This window comes from Bidens hawaiensis, unplaced genomic scaffold (genome assembly GCF_021521415.1).
Source record: "Bidens hawaiensis isolate Kalapana, Puna unplaced genomic scaffold, B.hawaiensis_p1.1 tig00000820_1, whole genome shotgun sequence".
NCBI classification, from domain to species: domain Eukaryota; kingdom Viridiplantae; phylum Streptophyta; class Magnoliopsida; order Asterales; family Asteraceae; genus Bidens; species Bidens hawaiensis.
Genome location: NW_027491048.1, coordinates 3,116,306 through 3,129,139, shown reverse-complemented (window position 1 = coordinate 3,129,139; position 12,834 = coordinate 3,116,306). Strand labels below are relative to the sequence as shown.

The 12,834-nt window shown below is 38.6% G+C and overlaps 2 protein-coding genes across 2 annotated transcripts; one reads left to right on the top strand and one right to left on the bottom strand.

Moving 5' to 3' along the window:
* Positions 1-6,044: 6,044 nt before the first annotated feature.
* LOC143542651 (chlorophyll a-b binding protein, chloroplastic-like) lies at positions 6,045-8,047 on the top strand. The gene is made up of 5 exons (XM_077035195.1): positions 6,045-6,198; positions 6,510-6,695; positions 6,795-6,832; positions 7,274-7,788; positions 7,890-8,047. Exons 1-5 carry the CDS (start codon positions 6,149-6,151, stop codon positions 7,902-7,904), a joined length of 804 nt encoding a protein of 267 aa, XP_076891310.1. The 5' UTR covers positions 6,045-6,148; the 3' UTR covers positions 7,905-8,047.
* A 461-nt stretch (positions 8,048-8,508) lies between these two features.
* On the bottom strand, positions 8,509-11,472 carry LOC143541379 (protein ACCELERATED CELL DEATH 6-like). Its single transcript, XM_077034219.1, has 5 exons — positions 10,733-11,472; positions 10,570-10,588; positions 10,151-10,276; positions 9,303-9,829; positions 8,509-9,216 (listed from the first exon to the last, which is right to left on the bottom strand). Exons 1-5 carry the CDS (start codon positions 11,387-11,389, stop codon positions 8,605-8,607), a joined length of 1,941 nt encoding a protein of 646 aa, XP_076890334.1. The 5' UTR covers positions 11,390-11,472; the 3' UTR covers positions 8,509-8,604.
* Between the last annotated feature and the right edge of the window lie 1,362 nt (positions 11,473-12,834).

The window sequence follows — 12,834 nt, the reverse complement described above, 5'->3', positions numbered from 1 at the left end:
CCCCAATGCGCCGTGTGCTGGCGACGGTATGGCGTTGAATTGGGCAATCGTTCCCCTACCCAAGATCATGTTGTGGCAAGAAGTGGTGGGCAAGACCAAGAAATTGACAACTTCGGCTCGCTTGTGTTTCTCATCCCCCATGGTTAGTTCAAATTGTATTTGACCTAGGGGATGAATGATTTCATTTGAAACACCAGAGATCGGTGCATTCACAATCTCAAGCCTTGCTTGGTCTGCCGGATCCAGTTTCCTGAAACATTGCTCATACATGATGTCTGATTCGCTGCCAGTGTCCACCAGGACTTTTGACACTTCATAATTAGCAATGTGTGTAGTGATGACAAGAGGACTGCTGATGGAAGGGCCTCCCCTGATTCTTGGGAAGATGACTTGTTGCTCGCGCCAATCTCCTTGGATTTGCGCGCTTCTCTTTCTTGATATTTTCCCTTGCCTTCCTCCCTCGGCTACACAGATTCTTTTGTACTTTTTGCTGGCTGAGGCTCCTGATTGTTCATTTTCTGGTCTTGAGTTTTTTACCAGGTGAGCCAGCTTGCCTGATTTCACATCTTTTTCAATTGCATCCTTCAAGTGGTGGCATGCATCAGTGTTGTGCCCTGTGGACTTGTGAAATTCACAGTACTTGCCACTGTCTGATGGTCCCTTGTAGTGTAGTGGCTTGGGGCTTTTGAATTGGACATTCTCAGTGCTTAACACTTGTGAAGGTGTTTTAGTGAGGGGAGTCCAGATTTTTGGCAGAGGTCTGCTAGGATCTCTGCCGCCTTCCCTCTTGTCACCCTCCCCGCGATTACGAACGTCTTTTTGGGGCTGGGGTGAGCTTGGTTGCGCCTGCTTTTCTGCGGAAGAAAAACTGGTTGATTGCAACCTGGACCATACAGTGTTTTGTTTGCCCCTTTTTTCGTTGCTGCGCGGTGACTCAGCTTGATGCGCTCTTTCTCTTGCCCTATCTTGGGCAATTTGTTTTTCATTTCTCGCGAAGACTCGCGATGCTTCCATTAGTTTGGCCCAAGTGGTGGGCATGCCATCTCTGCTCACAAGAGCTCGGCGGAGTTGATCACTGCGCGCGCCTTGTATAAAGGCCACGCGCAATAGTTGCTCAGTGATACCTCCGATTGCCAGAGACTCCTGATTGAAACGAGTGATGTAGTCTTCAATCGTTTCATCATTCCTGCGCACGCAGTGCATGATGTCATCAGGGTCGCGCGTGTGTCTGCGCTGTTGTACGAAGTGCGCTTGGAACTTTTCCAATAGTTCCTCGAACCCATCGATTTGCCCAGTAGGCAAGCTTTCAAACCAGACACGCGCCGCGCCCGTGAGGCAGCGAGCAAACATGTGACACCATGTTGGCATCGTCCAGCTTTCTAGGTTTCCAGTGTTGTAAAAACCTTGTAAGAAATCGTCTGGATCTGTTGTGCCGTCATATTTACCCAAACCACTTGGCATCTTGGTCTTGTGCTGGATGGGGGCCTTCGCGATGCGCTCGGTGAATTTTGAATGTTTCACCAAGATGGCTGGCCTGTACGGTGTGGTTACATCCACTTGCCCTCTCACTGGTGGGCTGTATGGTGTGTGCAGATCCAGATCGGCTCTGGCTCCAGGCGCCATGTTTACGTGCGCGCGGAGCTGTGAGCCTCCTGCATGAGTATCTCGCGTCTTCCTGACGCTGTGCACTTCTTCATCACTAAACTCAGCGTGTTCAGTGTGAACAGAGTGACCCTCTTCCGGCGCGCGCGCCCTTTTTGTTCCTTGAATGGCTTGCTTGTCAAACGCTAGCCTTTGTGTTAAGTCGGCTAACTTTTTCTGTTTGACCATCTCATTGTACTTGTCCATTAGACGTCGTTGCTCGTTTATGAGCCATTCTTTAGGGTCATTGGTTTCATCTTCTGGACCCATTGGTCCTTTTTGTTTCGCGCCGGCAAGATTTTGTAACGTGAGATCGTCTGGAGGAGTTTCAGTCTGGCCATGAGGAGTTGTGATGAAGGGACGGTTACTGGTGGTGCGCGTAGAATCACGCGGCACCCTCAGAAACTGCTGTCCCTCATTAACATCCTCACGTTCAATATCCTCCAGAACTTGATCGACGTTACGAGCACCAGAAACCATGGTGAATATTTATTTTTTAAGAGATCTGATGAGATCTTGTTGCCGTGTCCCACGGATGGCGCCAATGAAGAAACGAGGATCGACTCACTGGTAGACGATCTACTTTCCTCGGGTGTGATTATGCTATTCCACCGATGGTTCTCTGGGATCTGGGTTCTTCCACCTACAAAATTAACAGCACCGTAAACTTACCCCTCAGAAAGGGACAGAGGGGTCCTCTTTGGGGTAACCCTCCGGTGTGAGAATAAGTGTTTGTAGGAGAAGATAATAATATGATAGTAAGGAAATTTGGAGAGTATTGCTTGATATAGCTGAATACTGTGTAGTTGGATGATATTGGATGATCTCTCCTTGTGGAGCTGATGTGGTATTTATAGTGCTAGGGTTTCCAATGATTGGGCTCAGACCCAATTAGGGCTTTGTTGGCCTCTTCCAGTTGCTTTGCGCCACGTGTCCTTTTGGACACCTGGTGCTTTTTCATTGGTTATAATCACGTGGTAGCACATGGGTTTTGCTGAGTTGTCCACCTTTCATTGGCAGCTGTCAACATCAGCATATTCTTATTCCTTAAAAAGATACCTTCTGGAAGGTTGTCTGACATGCACAATCAAGGTTTCCCTAATCCTGATTTGGATAAGGACGAGGTTGATTATGTGCATGTGTGATACGCGCCTATCCTGAGGATGCGCGAGGTATTCTCTTTATTCTCACGCGCAGATGTTTCATGCGCAGATGTGATATGCACGAGCATGTGATATGCGCCACGCGCGGATGCGCCACGCGCATATATGATATGCGTGAGCATATGTGATGCGTGAGCATATGTGATGCCTGAGCATCTGTGGTGCCTGAGCATATGATGCCTAAGCATGTGATGCATGAGCATATGTGATGCCTGAGCATCTGTGGTGCCTGAGCATATGATGCCTGAGCATGTGATGCATGAGCATATGTGATATGCGCCATGCGCGTAGGTTTTGGCTTTGTGCCTTCATAATGTCTTGATTTCAAGCCTCTTGTCCATATCTTGTGGGTTGACCCGCCTCGCTCGGTGTTGAGGCGGGTACATACCTCTTCACATGCTAATATTATATGATATTTGTTTTTATAAGAGCACTAGTTTTTTAATCCGTGTATTACACGAGATTTGTAAAATAAAAAAGAAAAAAAGATTTATTATCTGAAAGAATAAACAAAATTATAGATAAAAAGAAGATAAAATATATAGTACAAACAATTAGAACTATAAAATCTCAAATTTACAAATTCGATTTTTTTTATATACAACATTTGCAAAAACTGTTTTGACCAATTACCCGTGGATAACTATGATAATGAGATGAGAGATTAAAGAATTTATAGAGAAATTATAACTAATTTCTCAAAATTGTTTTGTCTCATGAGTACCCATGGATATATAGGATAAATAAGATGAGAAATTAGAGAATTAGAAATTAAATTATAACCCATTTGGCAAAATTTTTTTAACCCATGACCAATGGATAGTTAGGATGAATGACATGACATATTAGAGAATTATAAAAGAAATTATAACCCATTTGCCAATATGGTTTTGCTCCATAACACATGGATATGTAGGATGAATAAGAAGAGATATTAGACCAAGAATGAATGTGAGATGCCACATCATTCTCATTATTTTCTTTTATTAGTATAGTTAGATTCCTAGCTCATCTCATATCTCTGTCTCTATAATTACACTAAAAATCATTGTATTTTTCTCTCATGTTCAATTAAATAATATTTTTTTATACTTTATCATTACAGTTTTTCCTCTCATCAGTCACAACCAATTCAACAAATATTTAAAAATAAATAAGGGCAAAAAAGTTTCCCCAAATTTAAAAAAAATTACTACTTTTCTCTTTTTACCCTATAATTTACATTCACAACCACTTAAAACCTCACTTATACTCTGCTAACTTTTTTTTTTGAACGGTGACTTTCACAGTTAAGTTATCTTACTGCGCGAACATGTCGCGCCCCGCCATCCCACTAAGGCCAACTATGTTGACATGATCGGGATCCACGCCGGCATCCGAGTTTGGCTTGGCGTTCCCGGTAAAACCTAGTTGGTTCACCCCGCCCGAAGGCACGACATGTTTTAATGCTCTGGTAAAATCCGGTCGGAATCAGGATTCGAACCCAAGACATGCAGGTCATCCATCATGTTCCTGGCCATTGGAGCAAGCCCCGTTGGTTCTATAATTTGCTAACTACACTCATGATTTTAAAAATAGAGTTTTCTAAATCCATATTATTGGACTTCTTTCATAAGTTGTATCTAATTTCAATATTACAAGTTCAAGAACGAGAATGTAATAATAATTACCCTAATGTTAGCACAAGTATTCTAGTTATTTATATATATTTCACATTAAAATCGAGTTTGTTTGTATATGTTTCAAACAAATAAATATATTATTATTATTACTATTACTTTATATAATTAAAAAGTTTGGTGCCGCAAGTGGCTTATTGGGCCACTTGGCAGCACTGTATTGATCGGTGAATTTTGTTTGTTTTTTTAGTACAATTACTATAATAAATGTAATGAAAACCAAACAAATGTCAATTTTTTTTATTTTAGTTTCGGTACAATAACAAATATGAAAGAAACTGACTAAGTTTGCGCAGACTTGCGGCCTTATATAAAGCCCATGATCGGCAACGTTCCAGTTTATCAATGCGCAAGTTTACCGACCGCACCTCCACTAATTGGGCGTCAGTCCACCTCAATTTTTGTTATTTTTTCGTTTTTCAGTTCCGGTACCGTAACGTACGTAATCAAATCTGACTGAATTCGTGTCAAGTTACCGCCTAAATGCTTGGGACGACAACGCCTGAATTTTACCACCGCTCGGGTTTGTCAATCGAATATAAATCATCTTAAATATATTCTTTTCTTATATGTTAATGTTTTATATGTTAATTTGATTATTTTTTTGGGTTATAACTCGCAAAATTTTACCAGTGGTGTCTATATCGTAACAAACGCAGCCGGTACTGACTGAATTCATGTCGACTCATCGTCGTAACGCTCGGATTTTACTAACGTTCGGGTTTCAACGTTGGGGCTTTGCCAGTTGCGCCAAATAGAAAAACTAGTTATTTATGAATATGATTATGAAACTTGTATTATATACTAAAATCAGCCTAGAAATTGCACATATTTTGTGGCCTAGTGACTGAATGGCTTAAGACTTAAAAGTTATTCAGTGAAGGCTCAAGTTCGATATCTATTTGTGTAACTTTTGGTGGATTACGACAATGAAGAATTTGAACTAAGCCTTGTGAGGTTGTCAGCTTGAATCCCAAGCCCACCCGGATTTTCGTCCTACCGTGTGTTACGCCAGAGAGTTCTGCTCTTGTAGCGGCACAACGGCTGTCAAGTTGCAGTCGGCGGTATGGTTTCCTGGGGGAACACCCAAGCTAAACTCTGAAGCCAGCGTGTGCCATGTTAAAATAACATAGTCTGACCAGAGTAAGGTAACGTGTCTCTTAAAATTGAAATGTGCAATGAGCTAAACATAAGAAAGTCGCTGTTCTAAAAAATATTATTTTAACACACCCTTCTAAAATTAAAAAATTTGGAAAAGCATGAAGTCAATCCAAATCCAGGAACCAATGGGCTTCAAATTAACCAAGCCCAAAATTTTCCCTTCCACTCTATGGCTTCTTTGGGCCAGTAAAAACTATTTATTTGAATATTGTGTTTGGATAACATCCACTTGGTTAAAAGTCAACACTGCCCTCAAGAACTCAAACCCACAAGTAAAGTAACTTGCAACAAGAACCACTAATATAGATTTTTTGATGCCACGTCAGCCAAATTAGATTCTGCATGGACCCACATGGCAACTCAAACAACCAATCACAGGGTTCTGTCTTATACTCCTATATCCTTTCAGATAAGCCCATATCCCTTACATTAACACCATACATATTCTTCCTTACAAACCTACTCATTCTTCATCACTAAATCTTTAACATTTACACAAAAACAATGGCTTCAACTGCTTGTGCTTCTTCTGCCATTGCAGCTGTTGCTTTCAGGTAACTTCTTTCTATGCAATATGAGTTCAACGTGTCATGCATAATAATGTTAATAATGTCAGGACCCCAAAGTTTTCAAATTATTAGTTTTTTACAATTTAAAAAGGGTTAGTCACGCGACTTGTTGCCTGCTTGACTTCCGTTCTGTTTCGATGTAATCACTGCTTTTCAAATTATTTGTTATGTTAAAAACAAGCATAGGTATTTGTCGTTAATAATAATAATAATATATATATATGAGTTCTACTACTATGTTCATTATATAGAATACTAATTGTATCAATTTTGTGGTGATTATATATCAAATATAGTTCACAGAAAAATGGATCAATTGTTGGATCAACAAAGGCTTCTTTTCTTGGTGGGAAGAAACTAAGAGTTAGCAAGTTGGGTGCACCAACCGGTTCACGATCATTTGGGACCGTGTGTGCTGCGGCTGACCCCGATAGACCCATTTGGTTCCCTGGCAGCACCCCACCCGAATGGCTCGATGGCAGGTTCGATCAATTCAATCGTTTATAAGTGACATATACACATATCTTTAATTGTGTTTTTGTGATCCTAATGTTTTGTTGATTTGTTTTCATTACTTGCAGCCTACCGGGAGACTTCGGGTTTGATCCCCTTGGTCTAGGTAAGAAAGAATTCAATAATATTAGAAAACTGTGTTAGTAAATAATATTTATATGTGTTGACTGAAAATCACATATCTTTAGAGCATAAAATGTCGTGATTTTTCTGTATATCTAAAAATTTCTGTAGCACTAATTTTTTTAATATTTGTTGAAAGTGGTTGTCAGCAGAAAATAGAGAAAAAATAATGATAAATGTATAAAAAATATTATTTAATTAAACACGAGAGAAGAAATACAGTGATTTTTATTGTAATTTTGGATTTGGAGATTAGAGAAAGAATATGAATGCTCTTATAGCAGAAAATTTGAATAAAAACAATAATTAATGATAAAGCTAACCAGCTTATAATAACAAAACCAACTTAAAAGTTAAATGAAAAATCAAATGATAATAACTATAATAGATAATAAACTCGGCTAACATCATGATTAAACTTTAGGATCTGATCCCGAGACTTTGAGATGGAACGTACAAGCCGAGCTAGTACACTGCAGATGGGCAATGTTAGGTGCAGCCGGGATCTTCATCCCCGAATTCCTGACAAAAATCGGAATCCTAAACACTCCTTCATGGTACACTGCTGGTGAACAAGAATACTTCACCGACAAAACCACGCTCTTCATCGTTGAGCTTATATTTATCGGTTGGGCGGAAGGAAGAAGATGGGCTGATATCCTCAAGCCCGGGAGCGTTAACACCGACCCCATCTTTCCCAACAACAAGCTAACCGGAACCGATGTTGGCTACCCTGGTGGACTATGGTTTGACCCACTCGGGTGGGGAAGTGGCTCACCCGCGAAGCTCAAGGAGTTGAGGACAAAAGAGATCAAGAATGGGAGACTGGCTATGTTGGCTGTGATGGGTGCATGGTTCCAAGCCATCTACACTGGAACCGGACCCATTGACAACCTGTTTGCTCACCTTGCTGACCCGGGTCACGCCACCATTTTTGCTGTAAGTGAAATGTTATTATAGGTTGCATAATGCAGTTATGCTCATATTATTGTGTAAATGAGTTTTAATTTGCTAATTTTTTTTTTTGGTGGTGTTTTCAGGCTTTCAAGGGCTAAACTTCAAGAAAAAAATGTTGGCAGGAGGATAGATTATAAGGGTTTTTGCAAAATGATGATGTTTGTGTATTATCTTTACTGTAGAGAATTTAATGCAATGTACAAATACCTCTTAATTAATTTGAACTAAAAGATGTTGCATATATGTAAGCTTGTATGCCATTAAAGTACTTCACATTCCATAAGCAACTACTCCATATTGTTATTAAACAAGCCTACACTCCCGCATCTCTTAACTCGTTAACAACTAATAATGTTATTATATCGTAAGGTAAACACTGACATCTTGTTGACAACCCTAAAATTATCAACACATTATGTTTAGCTACCGACTAGCATCAAGTCTTACACAAATACGTCATCTTACGCTTGTCAAGTTGTTTTATACTGATCTTGAGATACCTGTATCTCCTAATAACATGCTTTATCAAACTACACATAATGGGAGCTAATATAATCTATTCGTCCACACTTATCAACATGAGGTTTAATAAGTCTTTCTCGTCGTCATACAAGTTGTAACGTGGATTGCAAGATATCAACAACGTACCCAAAGTCAACAAGAACCGTATCACAAATATAATAGGCACATACATTTAGTCACTCAAGACATACATAATATAGAAATATTTCAACATGCAATATGTTTGATCAATATTTCATAAAAAATGTAGGTAAAACATACATTAAGGATTTTTTTTTATCTTGATAATGAGATTAGCATCATCGCTTTAAAGGGATAGTAGGAGATATAACGAAAGATTTTAGTTTTGGATGTGTAGGGTAAAAAAAGTGGGACAAAGAAAGCTAGGAGGACGATAAGTGATAGAAAGCCCATCGCCAAAATTGCTATAGAAAGCCAACGGGATTCAGTCACAACAAGATCCACTCCTGCCAAGAACGCTAAAGACATCATTGCGAGTGAGAACCCCAACAACCGTTGTGCATTCCTCAAAGCATTAAGCATTAGATTAAGATCACCTAATTGTGCCCACATTAGGATTACGGTCACGATGACAGAGCTATACATCGCTAGACTGTCGAAAATCTGTAATAGTTGGAATCTTATGTTATGCAGCATAGAATTAGAAACCATGCATGAGCTGTTATTGCCCCCAGGCATTGTGAATCCAGCAGCAAAGGTCACGGTGGCTACCAGCGTTGAAACCAATAGGAGCGTGTTAACTCTACTCTTGCAGTAATCCATATTGTATGGTTCATATTTCGCAGCTTCTAATCTCTTCACAGTTTCTCGATCTTTAATATGAGTTCTTGGAGTGCCAGCAGACCTCAATGCAATCCATGTTAATCTCTACAAAAATTCATAACTACGATAAATATATAAATATAGATATATAGCTATAACTAAGTTAAGAATTAATGGAAACAGATATGTACCATTTTAAATGGAGTCATTATTTCCATGTACTTTTCAGCCACCTCGAGGGCTGTCAATCCTTCCCCGTTAACCTGCTTTAGATCAATCCTGCGATCCCATGTTAACGCGCTAACAACCCTCAGATGCCAATTTTTGGTGGCCAAATGCAAAGGTGTATAACCGTCTTTGTCTTTCTCATTGATAAGAAATTCTGCCCATTTGTTCTTAAGTATGTACTTGACAATGTTATCATTTCCATACTCAGCTGCAACATGTAGAATATTTTGATGTTGTTTGCTTAGGAATTCTCTTGCACCTGGATAGTGATCAAGTAGCACTTTGGTCACATGTAGATGGCCATTTTTAGATGCAAGGTGTATTGGACAGAAGCCTTCCTCATCATGTCTTAACACATCCATGCCGAACTTACGATCAAGCAAATAATTCACGCCATCCAGAAACCCGAGTGATGCTGCCAAGTGAAGCAAATTATTGTTGGTATCAGGTAACTTCTGAACCACCCTTTCTGCTACCATCCTCAAAATCCCTGAGAATTGAAACGAAAACCAAATTTCTGTTGGTGAATATTATTTTACGTGTATTGAATAACAGAAAACTAGATCTCTTTCTATCTTGATATTACAACGAAAAAGATAATGATAAAGTTACCCAACTAATGATAAAGCAAAAACTTAAAAAAAATTATCCTAATATTCAATGTAGAGATGGTTTAACCCCGGTCTCGTTAAAGTTTAGTTTGTATTCAGTCAATCCGATAAGGGCCATCAGTGATTACATCTCTGAAGTTATGTTGTTCAAACTACACAAAACAATTTATATATATAATACAAAAAATGTTCAACCATACCTATATCTTTCCCAGTAACTGCAACATGTAGAATACAATTTTTTGTTTCTACATCATCAACTTTAGTCTGACTAGTATTAGCAGTAGCAATACTACAAGAAGGGTCGGCTATCCTCTTCGAATCCCCTGTGATTCAACAACGTATGTATATTAGTATATAGCATGCATATATGATTATATTCCTTTATTTGGGTTATAGCTTAGTCATATAATGTGTTCTAAACTACATGATTGTATATTTATACAAAAAATTATTAGACTCAGGAGATCATTGCAATTTGCAACATCCGTAAATATGAAATTGTATCAATCAAACAAGACACACTTTACAACTATATGTGCACCCCTAGTCATACTACATGAATAGCGGTTACAACTACCTGACGGTTATATAACTACATGGTGGTTATTTAACTAACAGATGGTGGTTAACCACAGCTACCAATAATCGCTTAACGGTGTTAACATAACTAACTTAACTACCTAACAACGTTACATGTTACAAAAAGACCCTTTCACTAAACATAAATACATTAATGACTCTAAATTTGACTTTAGACTAACTACATAAACGACTCACACTTTTGTACCGAACTTGATCATACAATTAAGACCAACAAAATTATTGAAGGAGGGCGTACCCATTATGTTTTCCAGTATTGCATCACTTAGAACAGATTCATTTGCATTAACATGATCACCGGTTCCATTTTGGCTCGTACCAGCTGCAAAAAGGTTCAAAATATTCCCAACGATCCTAGCATTCCGCGATTCAACAGCAAGGTACAATGGTGATTTCCCTTTCTCATTAACCTTGGACACAACGTCCCTTAAGTCTTGTCGTTGCCTTAATAAAAGCTCAACGACTCCTTTTCTATTATGAATGACAGCTTCGTGCAAAGGCGTATTCCCATCATCATTTACGGCAAGTAGATCCGCCTTCTGAATTAAAGACTCAACGACGAGAGGCTTCCCCGCTCTGGCTGCAACATGAAGTGGGGTGTCACCAATGAAGTTTTTGCACTTTACAAGATTTGGGAATCCATTAATAATATCTTTAGTAAGTTCGTGGTGTCCAAAGACCGCTGCTATGTGCAACAATGTCTCTTGTCGGTGGCTTGTGCGAAACAAAAGGATGGTTTTGGGTTTCAGTTCGGCTAATTTGGCAAACTTTCGACGATAGCCATTTTTAGTGGCTTCAAAAAGTTCAAACTTTAAGTTGTTGTGTGTTGTGTCCATTGGGGCGCGACTTTTTGGCTACAGACGGTTTAAATCGTTTAGTTTCAAGGAGTAGGCCAGAGAGAAAAAGAAATGTGGTATATAAACACAAGTGGGGTACCTAGAGCATTCACGTCCCATTCCATATATTTTCCCTATAATTTAGCTAAAAAACCACCATTTCATAAATTTATCTATTATTTTTCAAAATTCTTACACATTCTATTACCTATTCATATCCATAAATTAATTCTTTATTATTTTTTTCTCTTTTGTCTTATTATATAGTAAATGGTGATTGGTAGATATGTGATATATTATATGGTATGGATCAAAAATGAGTCCCTATATTTAGGGATTTACTTTAGTTGCCATATAACTCATCCATATAATAGGGAATGGATTGGAGAGGTGATTTTGATGGTTTTCTTAAAATTTACCCTAAATAATATGGGTTTGACAACTTTAGAGAATGGGTTGAGAATGCTCTTAATTCATGATTAAGGAATCAAGGTTAAGGTAACCTTAATCTATAATCTAAATATTAGGTTAATGGTTGAGAAAGAAGATTGTAAGTTATGTGCACCCAAGAAGACTTTTGACATTTTTTATTAATTATATAGTTGCAAAGATAGGAAATTTCTTCGTGACATGTGTAGGAAGCTTCTTAGGCAATGTGTAGTGGACTACAATGCGGACGAATTTTGGCATGAACACCGGCTCCCATTCGATATTCAGGCGATTTGTGGGAAGAGGGGGTGGGGGAGGGGAATGTCACAAATCGCCTTATTTTGTAGATTCTTCACTACACATAGCCTTAGTGTATGTTTGGCAAAACTAGCTACTAGTTGTAGCTGGTGGCTTTAAGCTGGTAGCTGTAGCTTGTTAGATATATTTGGATATTTGGCAGAGTAACTGGAGCTTTTAATAAAATGTATAAAATTACTAAAATGGTCATAACTAAAAACAATAATAAAACAATAATAGTAAATGTATTTATTTTGGAATGTTATTTAAGTAAATTAAAATAATAAAAGCTTGTAGCTCTTTCTAAACGCTACTAGTAGAAGCTTTAAGCTTTAAGTTTTTTCACCTGACCTAAAAGCTTCAAGCTCTTTGAACCAAACAATATAACTGAATAGGAGCTTTTTCTTAAAAACTTGAAGCTAGAAACTCCTAAAAGCTTCATGCCAAACATACCCATAATATGCCATCATATATTCGTTTGGCTCATATACGTACACCGGCTAAAAATTAGGGTGCTCCCTTTAATATGCCAAGTATAGAGCTATACACGACGTGTAGGGGTTTTGTCTTATTCGGTGTCTACCTTATATTCCGCATATAAGGCTATACGCGACATATAGGCACCCGATGTCAATGATTTGATAGTTGTACGTTGTCAGACATACCTTATACGTAGCATATATCCATATACTCGGCATATAAGGTCAAATTTGATTTTC